At 43.2% G+C, this 27006-nt stretch overlaps 1 protein-coding gene across 3 annotated transcripts in view; it reads left to right on the top strand.

The window, feature by feature from the left end:
- The window catches only part of brpf1 (bromodomain and PHD finger containing, 1), a 93244-nt gene extending 66473 nt beyond the window's left edge, over positions 1–26771 (top strand). For all 3 annotated transcript variants that reach the window (XM_060931589.1, XM_060931592.1, XM_060931591.1), the window contains 2 exons: positions 2767–2921; positions 25410–26771. In XM_060931589.1, the coding sequence (XP_060787572.1) occupies positions 2767–2921; positions 25410–25593 (339 nt within the window). In that variant the 3' untranslated portion in view covers positions 25594–26771. The remainder of the gene's footprint in view (positions 1–2766; positions 2922–25409) is intronic.
- The last annotated feature ends 235 nt before the right edge of the window (positions 26772–27006 follow it).

Here is a 27006-nt window from a genome sequence, read left to right as displayed (position 1 = left end):
GACTGAAGGAAAGCTGGATGGCACTAAATACAGGGCAATTCTGGAGGAAAACCTGTTTGAGTTGGCCAGAGGTTTGAGACTGGCACAAGGGTTCACATTACAGCAGGACAATGACCCTAAACATACTGATAAAACTACACTGGAGCAGTTTAGAGGGAAACATTTAAATGTCTTGGAATGGCCTAATCAAAGCCCAGACCTCAATCCAGTTGAGAATCTGTGGCACAACTTGAAGATTGCTGTACACCAACGCAACCTGGGTGCGATTTGCTGGGGGGGATGGGGGGGATCATCCCCCCCCTCTGGTTTTTATCTCTGCTGAAAAAAAAATCCTCGGGGACAACCCCGTCAATAAAACAAACCAAAAAAAAAAGTTGACATGACAGGCATGTTGTGACACAGTTTTCTATGGTCTACATTGCACTCACTTTCAAAATGACCCGAAGTGGCAGCTTTGATGTTCACGAACGTCTAGGGTTGCCAACTGTCCCGTATTGGGCGGGACATCCCGTTTTTTGGGTAATTTTAATTTGTCCCGTCAGGGACAGATCCTGCCCCTCACTCCAGTGCTGTGGTGTAAATCACGTAATTGCCGTGAGAAGCGCTATTACCACGAGTCGCGGTCATCTGCGATTTAAAACCATTCACTGTTGCCATATCCTGAATTTTTAAGCTATACTGACAAAATAGGCATCAAATTAAACTAGAGCAGATGGTGCAGCCAGTGGATACAGCCTACCTGTTCGATAAGGATAGCAGATAGCTTAAAAAAAACCCTTCCGAAACAGGATAGACCTCAGCCTATAGTAGGGGAGCTTTTCTGCCTCACTCCTGCCTTTGTGATGTCTTTCTCTCTTCTTCTTCTGCTATGAAGCATTGCAGAAGGTTCTTAGGGTTTTCAAATGGACAATTAAGCAAATATCAGGGTTTTACAGCTACAGCAAATCATTTTTCAGTTTATGACATTGCCTTCATAAATATGGCCTGATGAATTATTTGGCCAAAGTTTAAAATAGAAAAATGAGACAATAATATTAGAATTGTTTGTTATTTTGCATTAAGTTACTTAAAAATATCCATTAATTGGTCTATTAATTTTTAAAAGCTCTATTTTAGAAATGAATTTGTAGTGGCCTACATTTGAAACACTCACCTAAAGGCGATTCGGTACTGTAACTATTTTGGGGCGCTGGGGTGCGTGTACAGGGCCTGTACCGGTACTTGTCCGCACCCTGAACAAAGTGTCCCTCATTTGGATATGAGAAAGTTGGCAACCCTACGAACATCCCCAGCAAATAGATACATTGTAGATAATCAGAGTGTGAACGTGGATTTAGCGCCATGAATCACATCCTTACTGATGAGCGCAACAGAATGAATGGATCCACACTGACAGCCTTCTTTTCCTCGCTGTCAGTGGGCCAGACGTGCGTTCCTTCCCTGCTGAGAAATTCGCAGAAATGTGGATTAAAGAAGGGCGAAACGCGGCGGATAGCGCATCGACAGGAAAGCAGAAAAGGCCACATGAACTGCGCCATCAGAGCAAACTGTTCATTTAGTATTCATGTATTTCAGTGATTTTCGAGTCACTGTCCATTTAATCCGGAGGGAGAGAAACATCACAGCAACGCGACAAGCAATGCGAACTTTGTTGTGTGTTAGTGTTCGTGTATTTAGTCAGAGAGATAGGAAGATGAATTTACTATCTCTGGTTTAGTGTTCATTTTCATTTAGTGTTATTCATTTGATATCATTGGATGTTATTGAGCTGTTAGCCTATTGTTACCTTAATTTTGTGACGTTTCATGATTAAAAAAAAAAAACATCCCCCCCTTCTGGTTTTTTGAACGCAACCCATCTAACTTGAAAGAGTTGGAGCAGTTTTGCCTTGAGGAATGAGTAAATATCCCAGTGGCTAGATGTGCTCAGCTAATAGAGACAGCCCAAGAGACTTGCAGCTGTAACTGCAGCAAAAGGTGGCTCTACAAAGTATTGAGTTTGGGGGGTGAATACCTATGCACACTCCAGATTTCTTTTTTTTTTTTCATCTTGATTATTGTTTGTGTCACAATAAAACAACAATTTTCACCTTTAAAGTGGTAGGTCTGTTGTGTAAATCAGATGGCACTAACAATCCATATTAATTCCAGCTTGTAATGCGACAAAACAGGACAAACACCAAGGGGGATGAATACTTTTGCAAGACACTGTGTATATAAAAGCTGCAATATTTGTTTACAACAGTATTTGTCTTGTTGTAAATACCAGGAAATGAGGGGACTTTATATAAATAAACAAGTCACATGTGAGTAGGATATTTACATGTCTTCAGGCATGCGATTTTAAAGCCACCTCTAAACCACCGAGTGTCGCTGTAACTGCAATTTTGGACACGGGTTACAGATTTTCACGGACTTAACAGTTACACCACTTCAAACAGACAGACCATCTCCAGTAGACTAGTATGCATCAAATAGATGACAGCTGAGTTGTGGGGAAAATACTTTATTCTAATCTAAAGTTTTTGAGCTGCTCTGAGTCACCCTGATACTTCTGTAACGGTAAGTCAGAATCAGTGCTGTGGCAGGAAACTTGTACACACGTCTGACGAATTTGTGCTGGCACATAGTTACAAAACAACTGTGTCGAAGAGCACGAAAGAAGTCCAATCACAAGATGAATTACACTTGGAATGATTCATATTTAAGATGCAGCAAAAGACTGATAAACATAACACCACGTCTGTCAATCTCCTCTAACTCTCAGATTATTGATCCCAAAATGCCGAGAGAGGGCATGTTCCATAGAGGTGTGCCGATCCCTGTACCCCCTCTGGAGGTGCTCAAGCTGGGGGAACAGATGACCCAGGAAGCACGGGAGCATCTATTCCTAGTGCTGTTCTTTGATAACAAGAGGACTTGGTGAGTCAAATCATAATCACATTTTAAAACCATGTGTGTATGTGGTCTTTCATAATTGCTCACTTGAGCAAGCAATACAACATAAACATGCACTATAAACAGACAACTACAGTCCCTCCAGGAAGTATTCACCACCCAGTGATTTATTTCTCGTTTTACTGTATTGCAGCATACAGTTTAGTTATATTAAAATGGGATATTTTTCTGTTCCTTTTGAAGTGACTCTAAAGCAGTAAAATTATCTAAATTATTTGGATGTCCTCAGAATTATTTAAAAAAAAAAAAAGACTAAACGCTTCTTAAAGCCTGTGTCACACTGTCTTGTAAGCGGCGTATGGGTCAAACGTCAAGAAATGAGGCATATTTTGTCCAAAATTAAAGTCCTGTGGTGTATCTGGGGTTTGTATGGGGTTCAAGGGATGTAAAGTTGTGGCATAACCGTTTCGTTGCTTTCCTGGGCGTGGCATTTCGTTCTTAAATGTGACGTTGCGTACCTGCGGTGTATCAGCAATGCTTTGTACACTGTAGTAAAAAAAAAAAAAAAGACATGTCTAGGGTATTTACATGAAACATCAGGGTATTTAAATAATACTTTAGTGTCTTCTAGAAAGACATGGGTGTCTATGGAGGATGCAAGAAAACACGCGTGTCTATTATAAAGACACCGGCGTCTATCTGTAGACACGACATGTCTTCTAAGTGTTACATTTAGGGGTATTTAAACTAGGGCTGTGCGATGTCCCCTTAATTGGCATCGACGATGTTTACAGTGCAAACATCGTGATGGACGATGATATCGTGGGCGGGGGGGGGGGAGATTTTAATACCACATTATTAAATATATTATTATTATTATTATTATTAAAAGTATTAGATACTCATCCGAGGCTTTGGCACGTAAAGGAAAAAAAAGCGCTAGGTGATGTGGAATATTTGGCCTTGACAACGGATATGTGGTCCAGCTGCAACATGATGCCCTATATGTCAGCTACCGTACATTATGTGGACCGAGAGTGGGCAATGCAGTCCAAATGCCTGCAGACGAGTTTCATGCCAGAGACACATTCAGCGGACAATTTAGAAGACGCATTGCGCGAGACACTTGCCGAATGGAAAATAGAGGAGAAAAAGATCGCCTGCATAACAACGGGGCGAATATTGTTACAGCCATCAGGCAATTGAAATGGCCGTGGTTAAGTTGTTTTGGGCACAATTTGAACCTGGCCATAACCAACTCGCTTGCGCAACAGAGGGCCAGTACAGACCGAGCGTTTGGAGTTTGCCGAGCAGTCAACACTGCGTTTGCGCGCAGCTGGCTTCGGAGAAATGAGCTGCATAAAGCGCAGGTGGAAATGAACCTCCCCGAGCACTCACTGATCACGGCAAGATATTAATCAGCTCTAACAATGAAAGACTAGTATTCAAATTATGAGAAGAAACTACACTTAAGCTATTACTCATTGTTTATTTACACCATATCAATTGAAGATGCGTTTCGGCCTTTAGTGCGCACATGAACGCGCTAATTTTTCCAATTTATTAGTGTTTGAATTATTGCACCAGCTTTTAAAATCATGATTTAATATTGTTTTTTTTTTTTTACTGTCTTTACATTTATCAGAATCACCTTCATTCTTCCCTTTGGTTTGACATTATGGCTTAGAGTGGACCATTTTGAGTCTGAAAGTAGGCCTATTTACCAGATTAAAGTTATTTGACTTCTGCCGAAGTCTGCACTTCACTGCCGTTTGATAAGGTGCAATATTTCCCGACTGAAGTCGTTAATAGTGGCTATTTGTTTGAACAACATGACAAATTTTACATTAAAAGTATAGTGTAGGCTAAAAAATGAAGTCGAAATTTATTATTAGTAGCATACTGTATTTGTGTAACCACGTTATGTTCACTAGCACATCCCTGCACCATAGCCTACGTGAACAAGCGGTAATAGGATATTACTTTATAATGATTTATATAATTTTATATATATATATATATATATATATATATATATATATATATGTGTGTGTGTGTGTGTGTGTTATAATATATTTATATATTAAACAAAACTAACTAACTAAACTAACAAAAAACTAACTTTTTAGGTTAAATAGGCCCAGATGTTACCGTATATGCATGTTTATGACAGGAGGGGGCGTGGTATCACGATGGTGGCTCTCCATCGTGATGGATGACCACCATCGTCGATGGACGATGGCATCGTCTATCGGCACAGCCCTAATTTAAACAAGACATGTCAAAGCCCTTTTTTATTCACGGCGCACTCGTCAGTTGTGAAATCTAATGGCGAGTAAAGATCGCCCCAGACTCACCTTTCTCGGCGAGTGTGTTCAAAACAATAGGTTCCTACCTAGTATTTGTGTAAAATCCAAGAAATATTCAACAAAAACTCCTTCCTCACACAGGACTCTCGGGCGCGCTCCAGGCTGCGCGTTCACCTTATTACAGGGATGAGAATTTTCCGCCGATCGGCGGATTTCCGACTTTTTCAGACCAAAATGATCGTTTTTGAGATCGATGTAAATCCGTTGAGAAATTTTCGGGGGGGGGGATGATTAACGATCTGTGGTCACCTTATAACGCAGACATCCCAAGTCTCCCAGAACTTCCGGGAGTCTCCTGCATATTGATAGAAGCGAGCAAGAGCGTGCGCGCGCAACATTAAGGTCTGCATCACGCATCTTAGAATGTGCGCGCGCGAGGGAGACTGTGTGCAGTGTTGCCAGATATTGCTGACGTTTTCCATCCCAAAATATGTTCAAAACCCGCCAAAATGCACTTAAAACCACCCAATGTGGCAACACTGCCTGTGTGCCTGTTCATGTAGCGCATGCCAGACAAAGAGCATCCTGATTGGGTTACTCAGCAAAATAAGCCAATCAGCTTTCAGTGTGGGCGGGCTTTTATCCCTTTTCTCGAGGACCAAAGCTTTCAGTTGAGTCAGTGCAGCCTACAGAACCGGCATAGCAGAGAGAGAGCGCGCGCCCCAAAAAACGAAAGTACAAAACCCACTTCAGCTCAGATTACACAAAAGAATCTCCCTGTCTAATAAGGGTAGAAAATAATGACAGTTTCGCGCGATGTACTGTTTGCAGCAGTGATTTCAGCATTGCCTATGGTGGCTTAAATGATTGTAAAGGACATGTTGAGGTGAGGAGTGTCATTTCATGTGCATTATATTATTTAGGTCTACAACAGGCTGTCATGAAAAGACCAAACTTATTGAAGATTTCCGTAAAGTAACAATGTATGAATATACATCATATATATCAAATACACGTCATATATAAGTGTGTATCTTTTTATAAATGAGGTTAGCTTGTCTAATGTAGCATGTTGGGGAGAATCATAGTATCATATCTATATTTCTGATAAAATTTTAGGTATGATACCGTGTATAACTCTCCTACTTATTGCTCATTTCATGGGGGGGAATTGCTGGCATGTGCCGCGCGGGAGCGTCTGCCCACATTTTTTTAGGCCGAGATGAACTTATAGTTTTTGATTTAAAAATTTTTTTCCAATTTGTAATGCCCATTGTACATGCCTGTTCTTTAACTCAAAATCACCATCTCGATCTTCAAATTGACCGTATGGTATATGCATTACATTACACAACATTCTGTCCAGATAAAACCTAATTAGTACACACAGCAGTTGAAAGGGAAGTGATAAGTGATGTTGAATGTTGCCTGCTTAATATGCAAGAGCTCCTGCTACCATGACAACATCAGAAGAAAGCTTCAGAGAATTATATGACAGAACTTTTTTCTGGTTTGCACTTCATTGTAAAGGATTAGAGTATTCAAAGACATGAATAGCTAAAATGCATAAATATAATACTGTAGAGCTCGTTTATATTAAAAGGTGCATTGATTTTTTTGAAATCATCAAATGTGAATTGATTAAAAACAAGTCTCTTGTACCATATTAATCATTTTCACCTGGTAGTCCACCAAGAAGGGGAATTTTTTCCAAATACATTGCAACTTTTTGCTGATAAAATTAATGGTTTTGGGGTAAAAAAAAATAAATAAAAAATAGCCAAAAATCATTAGCCCCTGGAACCCCTGGGCCCCGCCCCCCTGGGCCATGGGCCCCGCCCCCCTGGGCCATGGGCCCCGCCCCCCTGGGCCATGGGCCCCGCCCCCCTGGGCCATGGGCCCCGCCCCCCTGGGCCATGGGCCCCGCCCCCCTGGGCCATGGGCCCCGCCCCCCTGGGCCATGGGCCCCGCCCCCCTGGGCCATGGGCCCCGCCCCCCTGGGCCATGGGCCCCGCCCTGGTTTTTTCAGACTTTTTAAATATTTTTCATTCTCATCCCTGCTTATTAAGACTGGCTATATGATGAATTAAATGGCTTCACTAGACTCAAAGTTCGGAGAGCAGCCCGTCATGGTAAAGGTCGCTCATTTGCTTTACAAAATTTAAAGAAGACCTGTCTAAGCCCTTTTCATTTACACTGCACACTACAGTTACGTCGCACGTCAACTAAAGCGTTCGCACGGCGTAATAGGTGTTCGAGCAACGTTCCCGCTGCGTAGCTTTCGTTTTTACACCGTATGTGTGACATATCAAAGCTGCCACGTATGTGCGACAGATTTTTAAGTGCGGACTTAAAAATACGGCGTACAAAGGAGATCGTGTTACGCGTCCTAGAGTATTAGCTACCACTGCAAAAAATGATTTCTTGTTGAGAGAAAATATCTTTAATATGGGTGAATTTATCTATTATTTCTTATTAGAAGTTTACTAGAACTCAAATATAAGATTATTTAGCTTACTTTGAGACGCTTTTACTAATTTCAAGCCTTAAATTTTCTTTCTTTCAAGCAGATAATTTTGCTCATTTTAAGCATTCAATTCTAGAAAGAAGCAAAATTATCTGCCAATAGAATAAGAAAATTTAAGGCTTGAAATTAGTAAAAGCGTCTCAAAGTAAGCTAAATAATCTTATATTTGAGTTCTAGTAAACTTCTAATAAGAAATAATAGATAAATTCACCCATATTAAAGATATTTTCGCTCAACAAGAAATCATTTTTTGCAGTGTAAGCTGGCGATGCGGTGACGTTCCTTTCTTACTGCCACGCATCCTGATACGCTGTACATACGCAAGGCTGAAATGCCAATGTGTGACACAGGTATAAAAGTCTTTACCCCTAATATTTTCTCTATGAGCTTTGCGCGTTAGATGGAGCACTTTGGTGTACAGAAATTTTCATGCAAAAGATTTTCAATGAGATTTAAGACTGGGTTTGGACATTTATATCAATGGTATTTCGCAGACACTCTTATCCAGAGTAATGTATGAGATACCCGGAGCAGTTGGGGGTTAGGTGCCTTGCTCAAGGACACTTCAGCCATTCTTGCTGGTCCAGGGAATCGAACTGGCGATGAACTTTTTGTCTCAGAGCTGCTTCTCTAACCATTAGGCCATGACTTCTTTCACAACACAAAGTCCTTTTTGCACTGCAAAAAATAAAAATCTTAGGAAGTTTATTTGTCTATTTTCAAGTCAAAACATCTAGCCACCCTTATTATAAGACATAATTGCCCAACAAGCAAAACCTCATTTAGCTAGAAAGGCTAGTTTTTAGACAGTCCATCTTGAAAATCTTGTATAGACAAAATGTCTTGAAAAAGTCTTATTTGGAGCACCTTTGAAAATAAAACAAGTTTTTTTTAAAACAAGTAAGTACATTTTGGACATTTGTCAAATGCGGTTCATCTTGTTTCAAGAAAAAAAAACAAAGTATGCTTGTTTTGGGAATAAATGAACTTTACTGAAATCTTTGAATCTTAGTTTACTGCGACTGTTTTCTCAGTCATTCAGATTGAGCTCCTTCTAGATGCTGTACATACTCTAGACCAGACAAGTGCCTTCAAAAAATTTGAGTAAGTGGAGGGCGTTTTAGTGAGGTCTTTTTGGAATGCTGTGAGTTAAGTTCAGTGGGGTTTTTTTTGTTTGTTTGTTTTTTTTTTGTGCCTGATCTTGTAAACCCCTCGTACACTGCACTGTTGCTTTGGCGTTGTGTAAGCACTGTAAGTCAAAATGTGTAGACTTTTTTTATTTATTTATTTATTTATTTATTTTTTTGGTGCCTGAGGTCCTGGGGAAGTGGAATCTTAAGAGATGTTTGAATGTTGAAATGGGAAAAAAAATAAACTTGTTGCAATGCTACACGTGTCGTCAACTTGATTCAAGATAGTCTCTGGTCTCATATCTAGAGTATTTTACTAATTACAGGTCACAAAAGGAGAATCTTTTAAGCTAGCAATGCTTAGTTGTAGAATTTAACAATCCTAATATTAGTTTATTTATCTTAAATTCAGTTTTTACTGCTAAGACTTTGTCATGAATTTAAGTGAAATACCCTTAAAATGAAATAAATAAAAATGACTTGAATGGCTAAATGTAAGAAGTACGATCTTGTTATAAGAACTATTTTGATTATTTTGAGTTAATCAGATCTCGCATAATAAGTTCCCCAATCTTATTTTGGAATTATTTCATCTAAAAACAGGTTAGATTTTTCATCTTACTTTAAGAAATCTTACCAAGTCAAATTTGACTAGTTCCGTTGGCAGATTTTTTTCGCCTGATTCAAGCAAATATGCTTTGTTTTAATCTTTTATTTCTTATTTTTGAAAGGCCATTTTTTCCAGTGTGTGTGTTTGGTTGATTCCGTTCATATTTCCCTTGATGGAAATGAGCTTTGCAGTTCCAGCCCGAGGGCATAGAAGATTCAAAAGCTTATTGTCATATGCACAGTAAAACAGGCAGTTACACTGTACTCTACATTCCTTCCAATAACCCAATAATACCATAGAGATCGTGTTATAAAATGGTTGGAAATTGCACCATAGTGTGGGGTGTCGCCGTCTCCGGTGCTCCCACCACCGTCTTTTATGTTTTGGAATGGTGTTGCCTGGGTGTGGGTCTGTTCCAAACTCTTGGCGTGCCATTACGTTAGTCTTTTTCAGAAATGGCTTCCTTCTGGCCACTCTCTAATAGACGCCAGATCTTTTGAAGATGATATTTATATCTGCATAGGTTCTCCTATTTCAGCCAGTGAGCTCTGTAACCCCTTCATTGTTGTAGCCTGGCTTTGTGCACACTTCTCTGACAATTGCTTTTCAATTTTTCATTTAAGCCAGGGGCGTGTCCACTCTTGTCCACAAAGGGCTGGTCTGGATGCCCCCCCCCAATCAAACAGGAGCTACACCTGATTCTACTACAACCCCGATTCCAAAAAAGTTGGGACAAAGTACAAATTGTAAATAAAAACGGAATGCAATAATTTACAAATCTCAAAAACTGATACTGTATTCACAATAGAACATTGACAACATATCAAATGTCGAAAGTGAGACATTTTGAAATTTCATGCCAAATACTGGCTCATTTGAAATTTCATGACAGCAACACATCTCAAAAAAGTTGGGACGGGGGCAATAAGAGGCTGGAAAAGTTAAAGGTACAAAAAAAGAACAGCTGGAGGACCAAATTGCAACTCATTAGGTCAACTGGCAATAGGTCATTAACATGACTGGGTATAAAAAGAGCATCTTGGAGTGGCAGCGGCTCTCAGAAGTAAAGATGGGAAGAGGATCACCAATCCCCCTAATTCTGCACCGACAAATAGTGGAGCAATATCAGAAAGGAGTTCGACAGTGTAAAATTGCAGAGTTTGAATATATCATCAAAAGATTCAGAGAATTTGGAAGAATCTCTGTGCGTAAGGGTCAAGGCCGGAAAACCATACTGGGTGCCCGTGGTCTTCGGGCCCTTAGATGGCACTGCATCACATACAGGCATGCTTCTGTATTGGAAATCACAAAATGGGCTCAGGAATACTTCCAGAGAACATTATCTGTGAACACAATTCACCGTGCCATCCGCCGTTGCCAGCTAAAACTCTATAGTTCAAAGAAGAAGCCGTATCTAAACACGATCCAGAAGCGCAAATGTCTTCTCTGGGCCAAGGCTCATTTAAAATGGACTGTGGCAAAGTGGAAAACTGTTCTGTGGTCAGACGAATCAAAATGTGAAGCTCTTTATGGAAATCAGGGACGCCGTGTCATTCGGACTAAAGAGAAGAAGGATGACCCAAGTTGTTATCAGCGCTCAGTTCAGAAGCCTGCATCTCTGATGGTATGGGGTTGCATTAGTCCGTGTGGCATGGGCAGCTTACACATCTGGAAAGACACCATCAATGCTGAAAGGTATATCCAGGTTCTAGAGCAACATATGCTCCCATCCAGACGACGTCTCTTTCAGGGAAGACCTTGCATTTTCCAACATGACAATGCCAAACCACATACTGCATCAATTACAGCATCATGGCTGCATAGAAGAAGGGTCCGGGTACTGAACTGGCCAGCCTGCAGTCCAGATCTTTCACCCATAGAAAACATTTGGCGCATCATAAAACGGAAGATACGACAAAAAAGACCTAAGACAGTTGAGCAACTAGAATCCTACATTAGACAAGAATGGGTTAACATTCCTATCCCTAAACTTGAGCAACTTGTCTCCTCAGTCCCCAGACGTTTACAGACTGTTGTAAAGAGAAAAGGGGATGTCTCACAGTGGTAAACATGGCCTTGTCCCAACTTTTTTGAGATGTGTTGTTGTCATGAAATTTAAAATCACCTAATTTGTCTCTTTAAATGATACATTTTCTCAGTTTAAACATTTGATATGTCATCTATGTTCTATTCTGAATAAAATATGGAATTTTGAAACTTCCACATCATTGCATTCCATTTTTATTTACAATTTGTACTTTGTCCCAACTTTTTTGGAATCGGGGTTGTAGTTTAATTAGTTAATCGTTAGTTTGATGAGTTGAATAGTTCTGGATAAGATTGGACAATCCTGACTCAAGCAGGGTTTTTTTTTTTTTAAATAATTCAAAGGACATCTTAAATAATTTTTCAGTTTATTTCTGCAGAAAGTCACTTCAGAAGGGGCAGAGAGAAAAAAAAATCCCATTTTATTTTACCAGTGCCACAGAAGAAAAATCAGTGTTGTGGTTCTCCGCGTTGACTGTTATAGACGGTTGTTCCTGGCCTCATTCTCTCTCTCTCTCTCTCTCTCTCTCTCTCTCTCTCTATCTCTACATTACAAAGACAAAAGTGCTTGTTGTGCTTTGTGGTTTCTCAGTAAAAGTCCTCAGCCGTGAAGATTTCCTTACACTCTGCTTTACCTCTGACTGTCATTTAAACCCCTACCACAAATGTTAAATAAACAACATCTTGCAAAGAGCTTCACCAGAGCAATGATTCTATCTTCATTGCAAACAAACTGAATTTGAGAAGAAAATTCCTGAATGCTCGTGAAATCATCTTGCTGCATGGACAGCTAATTTTACTTGACGATCTAGAACTAGTTTTAATAATCTCAGAGTTGGTGTCTTTTCTTCTACACTGCAAAAATGATATCTTGACAAGTTAGAATATCTTGAATATAGTTGAACCGATCTAGCATTTCCTACTAGAAGAATACGAGACACCACCTCTGAGATTATTAAAACTAGTTCTAGATTGTAACCAACTTTATTCCAAGATGCCTCGTCAACGCTTGTATTTTTATTAGTCTTAAATTATACGGCACGTCAGTCATACTGTTCCTGTGGAAGATATTATAGATACAGCTGTGTTTTAGAACACCAAAAACATTAATGTTTTAGTGCATTAATATTAACCTGGGATTTGAATTACAGCCAACACAACAGCAGTCAGAGCTCCTGTTCCAGAAAATGTATCTGACCAATCAGAATCAAGAATACAGCAGCGCTGTGGTATGATGCCATATACAGTGGTGCTTGAAAGTTTGTGAACCCTTGAGAATTTTCTATATTTCTGCATAAATATGACCTAAAATATCATCAGATTTTCACACAAGTCCTAAAAGTAGATAAAGAGAACCCAGTTAAACAAATGAGAAAAAAATATTATACTTGGTCATTTACTTATTGAGGAAAATGATCCAATATTACATATCTGTGAGTGGCAAAAGTATGTGAACCTTTGCTTTCAGTATCTGGTGTGACCCCCTTGTGCAGCAATAACTGCAACTAAACGTTTGCGGTAACTGTTGATCAGTCCTGTACACCGGCTTGGAGGAATTTTAGCCCATTCATCTGTACAGAACAATTTCAACTCTGGGATGTTGGTGGGTTTCCTCACATGAACTGCTCGCTTCAGGTCCTTCCACAACATTTCGATTGGATTAAGGTCAGGACTTTGACTTGGCCATTCCAAAACATTAACTTCATTCTTCTTTAACCATTCTTTGGTAGAATGACTTGTGTGATTAGGGTCGTTGTCTTGCTGCATGACCCACCTTCTCTTGAGATTCAGTTCATGGACAGATGTGCTGACATTTTCCTTTAGAATTCGCTGGTATAATTCAGAATTCATTGTTCCATCAACGATGGAAAGCTATCCTGGCCCAGATGCAGCAAAACAGACCCAAACCATGATACTACCACCACCATGTTTCACAGATGGGATAAGGTTCTTGTGGTGGAATGCAGAGTTTTCCTTTCTCCAAACATAACTGTGACAGTTTGTATGGGTGGGTGGAGCACAGAAGGACGGCAGGCCAGAACTGAGTTCACAAAGCTCTTTTTATTTTCACTTTTCAATGCAAGAACTAACTCTCCCAGCCATGCATGCACGCACGCACACAAAGTCGTCTGGTTGGGGAGAGCCCCCCCCTCTGCTCTCCCTCTCTCTCCTTAAATAGGGCGCGGTCACTGGGGAAGACACACAAACACATTAATTGACATCAGGTGCAGTGATTCTGCCACTTACCTTCCCTGACTCCGCCCTCCGGTCACAGACCGATGCTTGACCACGCCCCCACTGCCACATACTCCCACCGCCCGACTCAGGCCGGGCGGCTGTCCGGCCTGCAGCCGACTCCCCCCCCATCCCCCCCCCCCCCCCCGACGGGAGATCCGCGGCCTGTGGATCACCTTGAAGTTAAAGGGTTGGAGTGCCAGATACCAACGGGTGATCCGCGTGTTGGCATCCTTCATGCGGTGGAGCCACTGGAGGGGCACGTGGTCCGAACAGAGGGTGAAAGGGCGTCCCAGCAGGTAGTAACGGAGGGCGAGGACCGCCCACTTGATCGCCAGGCACTCTTTCTCAATGGTGCTGTAGCGCCCCTCACGCACCGACAGCTTCTGACTGATATACAGTACTGGGCAATCCTCCACCTCCTGGGACAAAACAGCCCACAGCCCTCTGTCCAACGCATCCGTTGATAACATAAAGGGGAGAGAAAAGTCATGGGAGTGTAAAAGTGGCCCCCCACACAGTGCAGCCTTTACCTCAGAAAAAGCCTGCTGGCATTGCTCCGTCCACTGGACCAGATCTGGTGCCCCCTTTTTAGTCAGATCAGTCAGCGGGCTGGTGACGTCCGAATAATTAGGTATAAACCTACGATAATAGCCAGCCAGCCCCAGGAACTGTCTCACCCCCTTTTTGGTCTTGGGCCTCGGGCAGGCCGCAATTGCTGCTGTCTTGTTAATTTGGGGATGCACCTGCCCGTTGCCCAGGTGGAAGCCCAGATACCGTACTTCCACCCGCCCAATCGCACACTTCTATGGGTTGGCTGTGAGACCCGCTCACCTCAGTGACCTAAGGACGGCCCTCAGATGTTCGAGGTGCCTCGGCCAGACATTACTATAGATAATAATGTCGTCGAGGTAGGCGGTCGCATAGGTGGCGTGGGGGCGGAGGACCCTATCCATCAGCCGCTGAAACATAGCGGGCGCCCCAAACAGCCCAAAAGGAAGTGTGACAAATTGGTGTAAGCCGAACAGTGTGGAAAAGGCCGTTTTTTCCCGGGATAATGGAGTCAAGGAGATCTGCCAATAACCCTTTGTTAAATCCAGTGTCAAGTAAAAGCGAGCCGTGCCTAGTCGATCGAGCAACTCATCAATACTAGGCATTGGGTACGCGTCGAATTTAGACACCGCGTTGACTTTTCTATAGTCTACACAGAACCGGACCGACCCGTCGGCCTTGGGTACCAAGACCACCAGGCTGTTCCAGTCACTGTGGGACTCCTCGACAATGCCCATTTCGAGCATGGCCTCGAGTTCTTCCCGAACCACTTTTTTCTTGTGTTCGGGTAGCCTATAAGGGCAGCTACGCACTACCACCCCCGGGGGCGTCTCAATGTGGTGCTCTATGAGGTTGGTGCAGCCAGGCAGGGGCGAGAACACGTCCGAAAACTCGGTCTGCAACTGGGCAACCTCCGCGAGTTGGGTCGGGGAGAGGTGGTCTCCACAGGGGACCGGAGAGGTACGTGATGCCAATGTTCCCTTTTGAACCTCCAGCCCCAGCTCCGCCTTCTCTGGAACCACCGACACCAACGCCACGGGGACCTCCTCGTTCCAGAGTTTGAGCAGATTGAGGTGGTAAATCTGTAGCGCCCCACCCCTGTCCGTTCGCCTCACCTCATAGTCAACGTCCCCGACTCACTGTGTGACCTCAAAGGGTCCTTGCCACTTGGCAACTAATTTGGAGCTTGATGTGGGCAACAGTACGAGTACTTTATCTCCCGGTGCGAACTCTCTAAGGCGCGTACCCTTGTCATACAGGCGGGTTTGTCGTTCTTGGGCCTTCCGCAAATTCTCCTGGGTTAGGTGGGTGAGTATGTGGAGTTTTGCGCGCAGGTCAATAACGTATTGGATTTAATTTTTACTTGGTGAAGGTCCCTCCTCCCAATTTTCCCGCAGCACATCTAGGATGCCGCGCGGCTTACGCCCATATAACAATTCAAACGAGGAGAACCCCGTGGAGGCTTGGGGGACCTCTCACACTGAAAACAACAAGGGTTCGAGCCATTTATCCCAATTACGTGCGTCCTCGCTTACGAATTTCTTAATTATATTTTTGAGGGTGCGATTGAATTGTTCGACTAAACCGTCCGTTTGTGGGTGATGCATGCTGGTGCGGATCAGCTTAATACCTAATAACCCATAAAGTTCGTTCAGTGTTCGTGACATAAACGAGGTGCCTTGATCAGTCAGAATCTCTTTTGGGATTCCAACTCGGGAGATGACACGGAAGAGTGCCTCCGCAATACTGCATGCTGAGATATTGCGAAGAGGCACTGCTTCCGGGTATCGCGTTGCATAGTCCACTAGAACTAATATAAAGCGGTACCCTCGTGTTGACCGATCTAATGGCCCGACGAGATCCATCCCAATTCTTTCGAACGGGGTCTTGATTAATAGTAGAGGGCGCAAAGGCACTTTTGTAATGGCCGCTGGATTTACTAACTGGCATTCCCGGCACGCCGTACACCACCTACGGACATCGCCACGAATCCCTGGCCAATAGAACCGGGCCATTATTCGGGCTAGTGTTTTATCCTGCCCTAAGTGTCCAGCCATGGGATTAAGGTGAGCCGCCTGGAATACCAATTCCCGGCGGCTCTTCGGAATCAAAAGCTGTGTGACTCGCTCCTTAGTCTGAGTGTCCTGCGTCACTTGGTATAATCTATCCTTCATAATCACAAAGTAGGGGAAGGATGGGGTGGCATTTGGCTGGAGCGTTTGACCATCGATTACTCTCACTTGGTCAAACGCATGCCACAGAGTCTCGTCTCGCGACTGCTCTAACGGGAAATCCGCGAGGGATTCCCCAATAGAGAGAGGAGGAGCCGGCGGCTCCTCACTCTGACGCGGAGATGACGTAGATGGCTCTGTGACAGCTGCTCCCGCCAACGCGACACCGGGACCTACCCCTATTAAACTATGGCAGGACCCACTCTTCACTAGATGACTCATTAATTCCCCAAATCCCGGCCAATCCGTCCCCAAAATTATCGAGTGGGTGAGGCGAGGATTAACCGCCGCCTTTTCTATAAATTTTTCCCCTCGAAAAAAATGTGGACCGACACTAAAGGGTAGTCATGAACATCCCCGTGCGCACACAACACCTTCACCAATTGTGCTCCCCCCAATGCCTCGTCTTGCACCAGGTTTTGGTGAATCAAGGTCTGATTACAACCAGAATCCACCAACGCCTGATATGTATCCCCTTGGATACTCACCGGTATGCGATACACTCCGGCCCGGTCGAGGGCGGCTCTTGGCGCGTCGGGGATCCAAACCACCGCGCCCACCTCCATTACCGAACACTGCTGTTGGAGGTGGCCCGGCTCCCCGCAGCGCCAGCAAACCAGCCCGGGCTTCCTCTCTGCACTAGTGCTCTGGGGCTCACTCACCTGAGGGGGGGGAAGAGACAGACAGAGAAGGGAGAAACAGGAGGGCACCGCGGGTGCGGCGGGCCGGCTGGGGGGGCGCCAGCCCCCTCCTCCGCAGTGGGGGAATGGGGCGAGGAGGAGACACAGGAGGAGGGGGAGAGAGAGAGGAGAGAAGAGGTTGTCCACTGTCCTGCCGTCGGGACAGCCGCCAAATGGTCCTCCGCCAGCTCGATTGCCTGATCCAGCGACGCCGGGCGGTGGCACGGACCCACTCTGCGGTTCCTGCTGGTAAATGCGTGATGAACTGCTCCAGTACCACCTGGTCGATGATCCTCTCGATGTCGCGGTTATCGGCCCTCAACCACTGCCAGCAGGCGTCCCGGAGTTGCTGGCCAAACACGAACGGCCGGCCGACTTCCTCCAAGCGCAAAGCGCGGAAGCGCTGACGTGGTTGCTCGGGGGTGTGCCCCACATGCTGGAGGACGGCCCGGCGAAGGTCCGCGTAGGCCAGCCGGTGGTCGGCGGGGAGCTGTAGCGCGGCCAGCTGCGCCTCTCCCGTTAGCAGGGGGAGGAGGCGCGCCGTTCCATCGGCCACCCTGAGGTCTCTGCCACCTGCTCAAAGAGTGTGAGGAAGGCCTCGGGGTCGTCCTGCGGGCCCATCTTCGTTAGGGTGAGGGGGGACGGGCCTGCGGCGGTGGAGTTGGTGGACCCCGCCGACGCGAGGAGGTGCCAGAACGCCCGACGATCTTCCTGTTGCGCCAGCACCAGGGCCTCGAACCGTTGTTCTTGCTCCTTTCGGAGGGCGAGCAACGCCTGGTGCTGGGTCTGTTGGGCCGTGGTGAGGGCATGGATCAGGTCTGCGAAGGGGGAGGACTCCATGGGGCTGTTTTCTTCTGTGCTTGTCCCGGGTTTCAGCACCACTGTGACAGTTTGTATGGGTGGGTGGAGCACAGAAGGACGGCAGGCCAGAACTGAGTTCACAAAGCTCTTTTTATTTTCACTTTTCAGTGCAAAAACTAACTCTTCCAGCCACGCACGCACACAAGTCGTCTGGTTGGGGAGAGAGCCCCCTCTGCTCTCGCTCGCTCTCCTTAAATAGGGCGCAGTCACTGGGGAAGACACACAAACACATTAATTAACATCAGGTGCAGTAATTCTGCCACTTACCTTCCCTGACTCCGCCCTCCGGTCACAGACTGATGCTTGACCACGCCCCCGCTGCCACAATAATGCTTCTCATTTAAACCAAAAGGTTCTATTTTGGTCTCATCCATCCACAAAACATTTTTCCAAAAGCCTTCTGGCTTGTGCACATGATCTTTAGCAAACTGCAGACGAGCAGCAGTGTTCTTTTCGGAGAGCAGTGGCTTTCTCCTTGCAATCCTGCCATGCACACCATTGTTGTTCAGTGGACTCATGAACATTAACATTAGCCAGTGTGAGAGAGGCCTTCAGTTGCTTAGAATTTACTCTGGGGTCCTTTGTGACCTCGCCGACTATTACACGCCTTGCTCTTGGAGTGATCTTTGTTGGTCGACCAGTCCTGGGGAGGGTAACAACGGTCTTGAATTTCCTCCATTTGTACACAATCTGTCTGACTGTGGATTGGTGGAGTCCAAACTCTTTAGAGATGGTTTTGTAACCTTTTCCAGCCTGATGAGCATCAACAACGCTTTTTCTGAGCTCCTCAGAAATCTCCTTTGTTCGTGCCATGATAGACTTCCACAAACATGTGTTGTGAAGATCAGACTTTGATAAATCCCTGTTCTTTAAATAAACAGGGTGCCCACTCACACCTGATTGTCATCCCTTTGGTTGAAAACACCTGACTCTAATTTCACCTTCAGATTAACTGCTAATCCTAGAGGTTCACATACTTTTGCCACTCACAGATATGTAATATTGGGTCATTTTCCTCAATAAATAAATTACCAAGTATAATATTTTTGTCTCATTTGTTTAACTGGGTTCTCTTTCTCTACTTTCAGGACTTGTGTGAAAATCTGATGATGTTTTAGGTCATATTTATGCCGAAATGCAGAAAATTCTAAAGGGTTCACAAACTTTCAAACACCACTGTAACAAATGTACCATGTGCATCTGTTTTACACATTTGGTATCAATCCAGTTCAGCTCTAATACTCTCAATTCAGTAAACAATTATGGAATGGTAAAACGGTTGGTTTTTGTTTTTTCTCCTTTCATAAGGTGTGGTATTTTAAAATGTCAAGCTAACAAGTTTGCACTTCAGCTGACTGCAAGCCAGAAGGGAAATGCTGATCAAGTTCTGGAACTTGAAGTCGTAGGCAACTTTTCTGCACCCTTTCGACTCTGATTAGCAGTTCAGTATATTTCACCACTTGTATAACTGATGATTCAGTATAGCTAAAGAAATGTCCATATAAATTAATTTTTTTTGTGATTAGGTGCTTGATTGGATTTCCTTATACGGTATTTAAAGCTGCTGCAAAAGACTCTGTGCTCTTGATTACGAGGTCTTGCATAACGTTTGAAGTGCATTTTAAGTAATAGTTATATGAAAAACAATGACTTCCCCCACCTTACAGAGTCATGCGTGTGTGTGAGAGACATTCCTTGGGTTTCCACAAAGTAAATCAGCAACTTGTGTAGCTTCAGGCACTCAGGAACTGTTTCTCTCTCTCTCACCCCCTTTATTTTTCCACTTTAAATTGTAGTTTCTTGATGGTGTTTCCAGTAAGCTTAATGCAGTCAGTTCCAAATGACTGATTTTTTTTTTTTTAATCATCCGTCGCATTTTACTATTTATGACTAAGATTTACATAAATGTGACGCCAAAGGAACATAATCTCTAAATTCTGAGAATTTACTTTCCTTGAAGTAGTCTTCATGACTCCTGTCAGGGACCAAACAGCAAGGCAAGAGGACACATGAGTTTTTGGTTCAAAAGGCAGGGTTTTCTTGACCCCAAAACGTTAAAGTTTACAAAAACCAAAATGAATAATAACTAGGCCTATACTAGAGACCTCTGCAGGTTTGAGCTCAGCCTTTGTCCGATTTAGGACATAGAAGCTACGGTGCACAGGCCTCAACGTTAACTTTTGACACCTTAAATGGCCTCAAACCCCCCCCCCGAATTTCCTTTTGCCCTAAAATTTTGCGGTATTTCAGCAAGTTTTCAAGTACACGGTTCAAGGCAATACCAATATGTTTTCTATGGGTATAATTGAGTTATTTAGACAAAAGTACATGTTTTTTTATTATTATTATTTTTAAAAACATTTATTTCTGCAACAGAAGAACAAGACAAGCCCTGAAAACATGAAACATAAATCAGTATCATCTATGTAAGACTTCCGTACGGTACTAGTACGTAATACGTCTTTTTTTTATAGAGTTTAGGACACACAACACACTTTGTTTTGCCAATAGCAATGACTAGCAGTATTGCAACGATGAATTCTAAAACTAAAACCATTATAAAACAGGAGTCTGTACTGCAGTACTGTCTTATCATTCAGTTTGCCTTTGCATTTAGGAGGAAATTAAACAACCCGTCCTCCTCATCTTGCACGATGGGCCAATGATAAATGGGGTAAGATAGATTTATCTATAGGATAATTCACTATATAAATGATATACAGTTACTGTAGAGGGTGTGGTTTACTATTTGAGACCAAAAAAAAGCTTGGCTTTCCATTCATTGAATGTACTTACCACTAGCTTTTATTATTACAGGGTGATTATAGTTATTCTATGACTGTAGCTACAACTGGAATGTGCTGATTCTGTTAGCGTTTGTAGTTATTGTACCATCCACTATTAAGTAAAATTAAAGTAAAATCTTACAACATTGTTTGAAAGTCTAGAGCAAGATATTTTGTTAGTATTTTACAAATAGCACTTCAGATATTGTTTTAACAATAATAAGCATCAATCTATAAATGATACAGTGCAGATAGCTGTGTAACTAGACATCCTTGGGGTTGTTGAGACATGGATGGGTGGGGATACCATCCAGCCCACAGTTCAGGTCGGAGTCCTTTGAGAGTAAATGCTTTGGCTTTTGCAACATTCTGTTCCTAAAAGTTGATGTCGGGGGGGGGGGGGGGGAGTCTTTACACAAAGAAGGTTTTCTAGCTGTAGTTTTCTTCAGACAACAGCAACAGACACCGGACATCTTCACTTGGCTTCAGTATGTGAACAAAATTCGCTTGCCCCTCAGGCATCGGGTAGCGACAGTTGCGAAGGTAAATGTGACGTCAGTGCAAGGGGTCTATATGTGGACATCCTGAAGTCAACTCAGGAAAACATAGAGGGCACCAGTGACCACTCGTAGTGATGAAAAGCACAAATGCGCACGTGCACCTGAAGCAAGCCAATCTGAATCGCTGTTACAAGTCGGGAAGAAAAAAATAAAACGGCAATCATAGGGGAGGCAAGGATGCTGGTTAATACGTCTTGTTTTTTGTAACGTACTCGCTCGAAAATCATTTTTGTGCTTAAAGAAGCCAACCGTAGGTGTGCCTGAACGGGCCTAACTCGCTAAAGTATTTCTTCATGAACGTCTTGGTCGGGCAAATCGGGCATTCGGGCAATGCCTGGCGTTGAGGCTTGGTACATAAATAGAAAAGGGAGCCCACTCAGAAATACATCGATGACAGGATTTGAACCGATGTTGCAAAATTTGCTCCTTTCCTGGACACCGATCTAGACCGCTCAGCCATGGATGGTTACATCTCAAGTTGAGGTTATGTAACATGACACTTACATAGTCAGTACACAGTGGCACCACACCACAACTGTGGAATCACTACCTGAGGCTGGCACGCCAATTGGATTCTTAAACACGATCAAACTCGGTTAAACGTACACATACAGACCAGGTGCCTCTACAGGCTTCAGCCAAAAGGCTGAGCCAAAAAAAGTTCAAAAAATATAACTTGAGACACAGACATCTGACATGACGTTAACTGAACAAAACTGATCTTGCACAATGAGACAAAAGGGAACATGTATAGTGGCTTGGCCAAACCAAATAAAACAAAAAGGGGTAAACAAAAATAAGCACTGACTCCAAACAGATACAAAGCAAAACTAAATAAAGCCAAAATCTCCCTCGGGCACATGGTATGGCCTCATGAGCAGGCTCCAAGATTTAGGTCTCCTCAACCATGCCTTTTTGCCCAAACAGGAAGGGACCACCCCCCAAAACTGAAGATAACTCAAAGAAAGCTCAAACAAAGAAACGCATGATTAGTGACAAACGAATATAGCTTTCAAGCCCTTGTTCTACACGTAGCCGAATACTGTGCCCCTGCCTGGAGCAGAAGTCCACACGTGAACAAGGTAGATACTACCGTCAACAACGCCCTCCGGATAGTAACTGGTTGTCTGAAACCCACCCGTGTCCCACCTGCCAGTCCTTGCTGGAATCGCCCCGGCCAGTCTCCGACAGGATGCAGCTACCCTCACCCTGGCAAGAAAAGCCCGGAAGTATGACTGGCACATCCTGCACAAAGCCACAATAACACCGGCTCCATCAGGCAGGCTCAAGTCTCGCCATCCATCCAACAAGGCAGCACAAGAGATGCTACAGTCTATCCCTGAGGACTTGTCCAGAGATGCCTGGCTGGCAGCATCCTGGAAACAGACGTGGGAGACGGTTGGGCCCTCCCGCATCCAACGATACATCAGGGACCCAGGAGGCGGTGTAAAAGGAGAAGACCTGCCACGCCGCCTGTGGACCTTGCTGAACCGTCTACGAACTGGGGTCGACCGCTTCAAGTCATCTTCGAAGAAGTGGGGCCTATCAGACAGTGCAGCATGCGAGTGTGGTGAACCCGAACAGACTGCCGAGCACATAATCACCGGCTAATGCCCCCTATACAGCCCACCCTCAGAAGCTGGCTTCTTCGACTTGGGACCAGAGACGAGGGCGTGGCTGCATGACACTGAGTTGGCCATCTGATGATATATGAAAGAGAGAGAATAGCTTTCACAACCCTACAGTGTTAAAATGTGTACACTCCATATCAAACAATGTAAGGTTAAAGCAACTAAACTGTAAATCAAACAAACCATGTCGTCAGTTATTTGAGTATGATCGTATAGATGATTGTAAAGCAGTGTTTCTCAAGTTGAAGTTAATTTTTTACTCGTAGTAGGGTACAATTGCTGGGTTGCATCCGACATCTCATCCTACTCATGAAACTACGGTCACACTACAGCTTGCGATGCTTTGCTGTGGCTTATCGATGAAAATGAGGCATTTTGGTGGCGATATACACGTGAGCTAAAAGTTGTGGTCACACAGCAAGTGAACACTTGCCTTCGCGCATTTGAGCCTGGTACAGCTCGAGCGGCCGCACTCACTCACGGAGCATGTTGTGCACGCTCTTGGGACCCGGTCTTTATGGGAAACACCTGATAGTGATTCGAGCGCAATCAGCACGCACATATAAGGGCGCTGTTTTCACAGAGGTTTTGCGAAGTATCATCATTATCACTGTCACGTTTGTATCTAGCCATGTTTATAACACTGTTTAAATACTCTGCTTTATGATTCTGCTTTCTGTTTTTCTTTTGTAAATATCCCGCCTGCTAATAAACACTCTTCCTGCATTTAAATCCGTCTACTGCCGTCTATCTTGTAGTGTCCTGATCCCCAGATCTTTAACCCAGCCACATATAAAATGTTGTACTCCTCCATGCTCTTCCAGGTTTTTATCTGTTTGTCCGTGTAGAGCGATGTCTGCAGCACCAGGTAGTTTGAGATCTCGGGGAACTCAACGGATGGATAATTTTCCAAATCGAATGAATGAATGACTTTATTTAAATACAAGTTGATCAGCAGAGCTGGTGGGGTTGTGCATGTACAGATACAAATAAGTACAAATACAAAAGATTAAAAATAAACACCGTCTTAACTTAAAATCTGTTGATTTATATGTTAATTATCTTCACATTAAGTTAATTAATAGTATGCATAACTATTGTCTTTTGTATTTAGTTCCGGCTACAATAGGATCAATTTATTCTACTAATGTCAAATTTAGTGAGTAAATTTTTCCTTCATAGGAAAAATCCTTCTTTGTTAGCGTGTAAGGATCTAATCCCATTGAGTGGTTTCTATATCCACTTCTTTTGAGTGGACTTCTTGGTTTTAATATTGCTTGTTTGCTGAACACAAACATGGCAATAAGTTCTTGTGTTAATTCACCAGACTCCACTTTTGGATCATTAATCCCTTTTGACTCAGAACGCCCTGCATGCATGGTTTGGCTTCTGGCACATCCATACAGTTTTAAATACAATACCTACAATTAAAAACAGTTTGTTTTTATGGCATTTATTTAATTCCTGGGCTCCCGTCTGGAATAGGGAGTGATGTCGCATCCCATTAATACACTTTTACAGTAGATTATTAGATTCTAATTGAATAAAGGAGCCAAAATCATTGGGGATCTTTTGTAACGGGCCCCGACTCATTACAAGTATGACTAGGTGGGGTTTAAAGTAGAAAAGGTAGAATGTGGGATGATCTTACCCTGTGTAGCTGTGGCCATCACACTACCTTTGTACTTCCACGTGTTTGAAACCAGGAGTTTTACTATCATACTGCAGTACCTTGGTTAACTGTAACCAGCATCAGACCTATGTAGCAATTTACTGTATTTTCATCATTTATCGATTTCAAAATTCTTATTTTTGTCTAACAGAATACTGATTACAGGGCGTGATTACTCACAGCTCTATGCAGTTTCAGGCACCGAACCCTGAGCACTGGTGTACTCTTCCGAAATTTGAACTAATACCTTAATAACTGGGGATGTCCATCAATAAATGCGAACAAATCCAAATTATACCTGATGGATCATACCCAGAGATACGGTATATGGAAGTTTATATAGTCCTTTCAACTGTTGTTTGCATGACGAATTTGTTGCACGAGCAAATGATTTGTTCATTTTCTTTGGATTGCTTTTTGATGAATTGGGAAGCCTTTTTGCTGTCGTCGCCTGTTCAAGTTTTGTAAGACTTTTTTTTTTTTTACTACTTCACATCCTGTGTTAAAGAACAAAGAGCAGTATATAGGGCAGAGGAAATAAGCATGAGACAAAGTGCTGAAAAGTATAAAATGAAATGGAGCAGTGTGGTTTGAAAATGAGCCTAGACTGTCAAAAGCCATATGCAAGTGTTAAGAAATGGTGTTTGTGTGTTTAACTGTTTGATTTTGTGCGTGTGTGCAGGCAGTGGCTGCCGCGCTCAAAGCTTGTACCTCTGGGTGTGGATCAGGAACTGGATAAAGAGAAGATGCTGGAAGGCAGGAAGTCCAACATCAGGAAGTCGGTGCAGGTGGCGTATCATCGCGCCATGCAGCACCGCAACAAAGTGCAGGGTGATCCCAGCAGCGACACGAGCGATAGTGACTGAAACACAGACACTTAAGCATACACACACAATGGTGAGAAATCAGGCATGAACTCCTGAATGATTTACGATTTACACGAACGTGACGTGCATCACTGATGCATACACAGATGGTATGTGTACCTAGGTTTACGTTGATGGGTGTCCTAGATACACATACACATATACACACACACACAAAAAAAAAAAAAGACACACACAACACAATAATCCATCTCTCTGGTGCTAAATAACTTCGGGCATGGTGTTCGGTGTGTATTGTGTATTGTCAAGTCTCTAGTCTGTTTGTGTTTAAATATATAAACTGGTAGATTTCATAGAGCCTCTTTTCCATGCCAGAAAAAAAAAAAGTGAACAGAAACGCACCCGTACACCTCACCTCACACTACACTGTATAGTCTAAATTAGCGAACATGTCTAGACATAGACAGTTTAATCATGGAAGTACAAGTTACCGAGATCATGAGTCTCACAAGTCTCCAGTGTGTGTGTTTGTATCAGCGTGTACCAACACAACCTACAAACAGCACGTTTTATTTTATGGTGCACACTGTGAAAGAAGCTAATCAGGAGTTCACAACAAAAGCGAATTCAAGTGAAACCAACCAATGCAGATGAATATGCGATATATGTGGGAACTACGTCTGTGAATCCAAATGAGACCGAGAGAGAAAGAAGGAAAGTGTGTTCATGCATGTACAAACCCGTGTGAACGTCTTGTAGATTGCAAGCAAGAAATACCGTCTGCATTGCATGTGTGTGTGTGTGGGGGGGGATGGTGAGTGTGAGACAAAGTATGAGCGAATGATTGTGGATAAAAATGAGATGTAAGTAAATGCACAGTGTGCTGTCCTCACTTTAAAACAGAAGACGCAACTAATTCCAGACTGAAGAATTATCGTTTATTTATTTAATCACACAATCAATCCCCATCCTTATGGGCACTCGTACCCACTACAACACAAATACACTTACACGTCTTGTGTCACGGTGTACCTGTCGTTGTCGTCGTTGTTGTTGTTCATTCTGTTTTGTACTTTTCTTGTGCTGGGTATTGTGTATTGAAAAGGACTCAATGGTGTGCTCTCTTTTCTGGTTACATGCCAATCCTGTCACTGTAGAACTTTTATATATTAAAAGAAAACTTAAAATAGAATTTAATTAAAAAATTGAGTTTTTTACGACTGTCTCTAAAGATTTATTTTTTCCTTTTGGGCTTGGTAATGGGTGAAAAATGAAAAGGGAGTGTCTGGTGAGGTGTGTGTGGCCTTTTTTAATGTGGAAGTGTGTTTGTTTGGTTGACAGAATGTTGTGAATGTTATTCATGTTACAGTAACGTCAATTCACTGGAATACCTTCAAGAAACGATGTATTGTGCAATCTTTTGTTTCACAGAACAAGACGTAACTTCTCAAA

The sequence above is a fragment of the Neoarius graeffei genome, chromosome 10, assembly GCF_027579695.1.
Source record: "Neoarius graeffei isolate fNeoGra1 chromosome 10, fNeoGra1.pri, whole genome shotgun sequence".
Taxonomy (NCBI): Eukaryota; Metazoa; Chordata; class Actinopteri; order Siluriformes; family Ariidae; genus Neoarius; species Neoarius graeffei.
The sequence above is the reverse complement of the archived record's forward strand: the minus strand, read 5'-3'. Positions and strand labels throughout refer to the sequence as shown.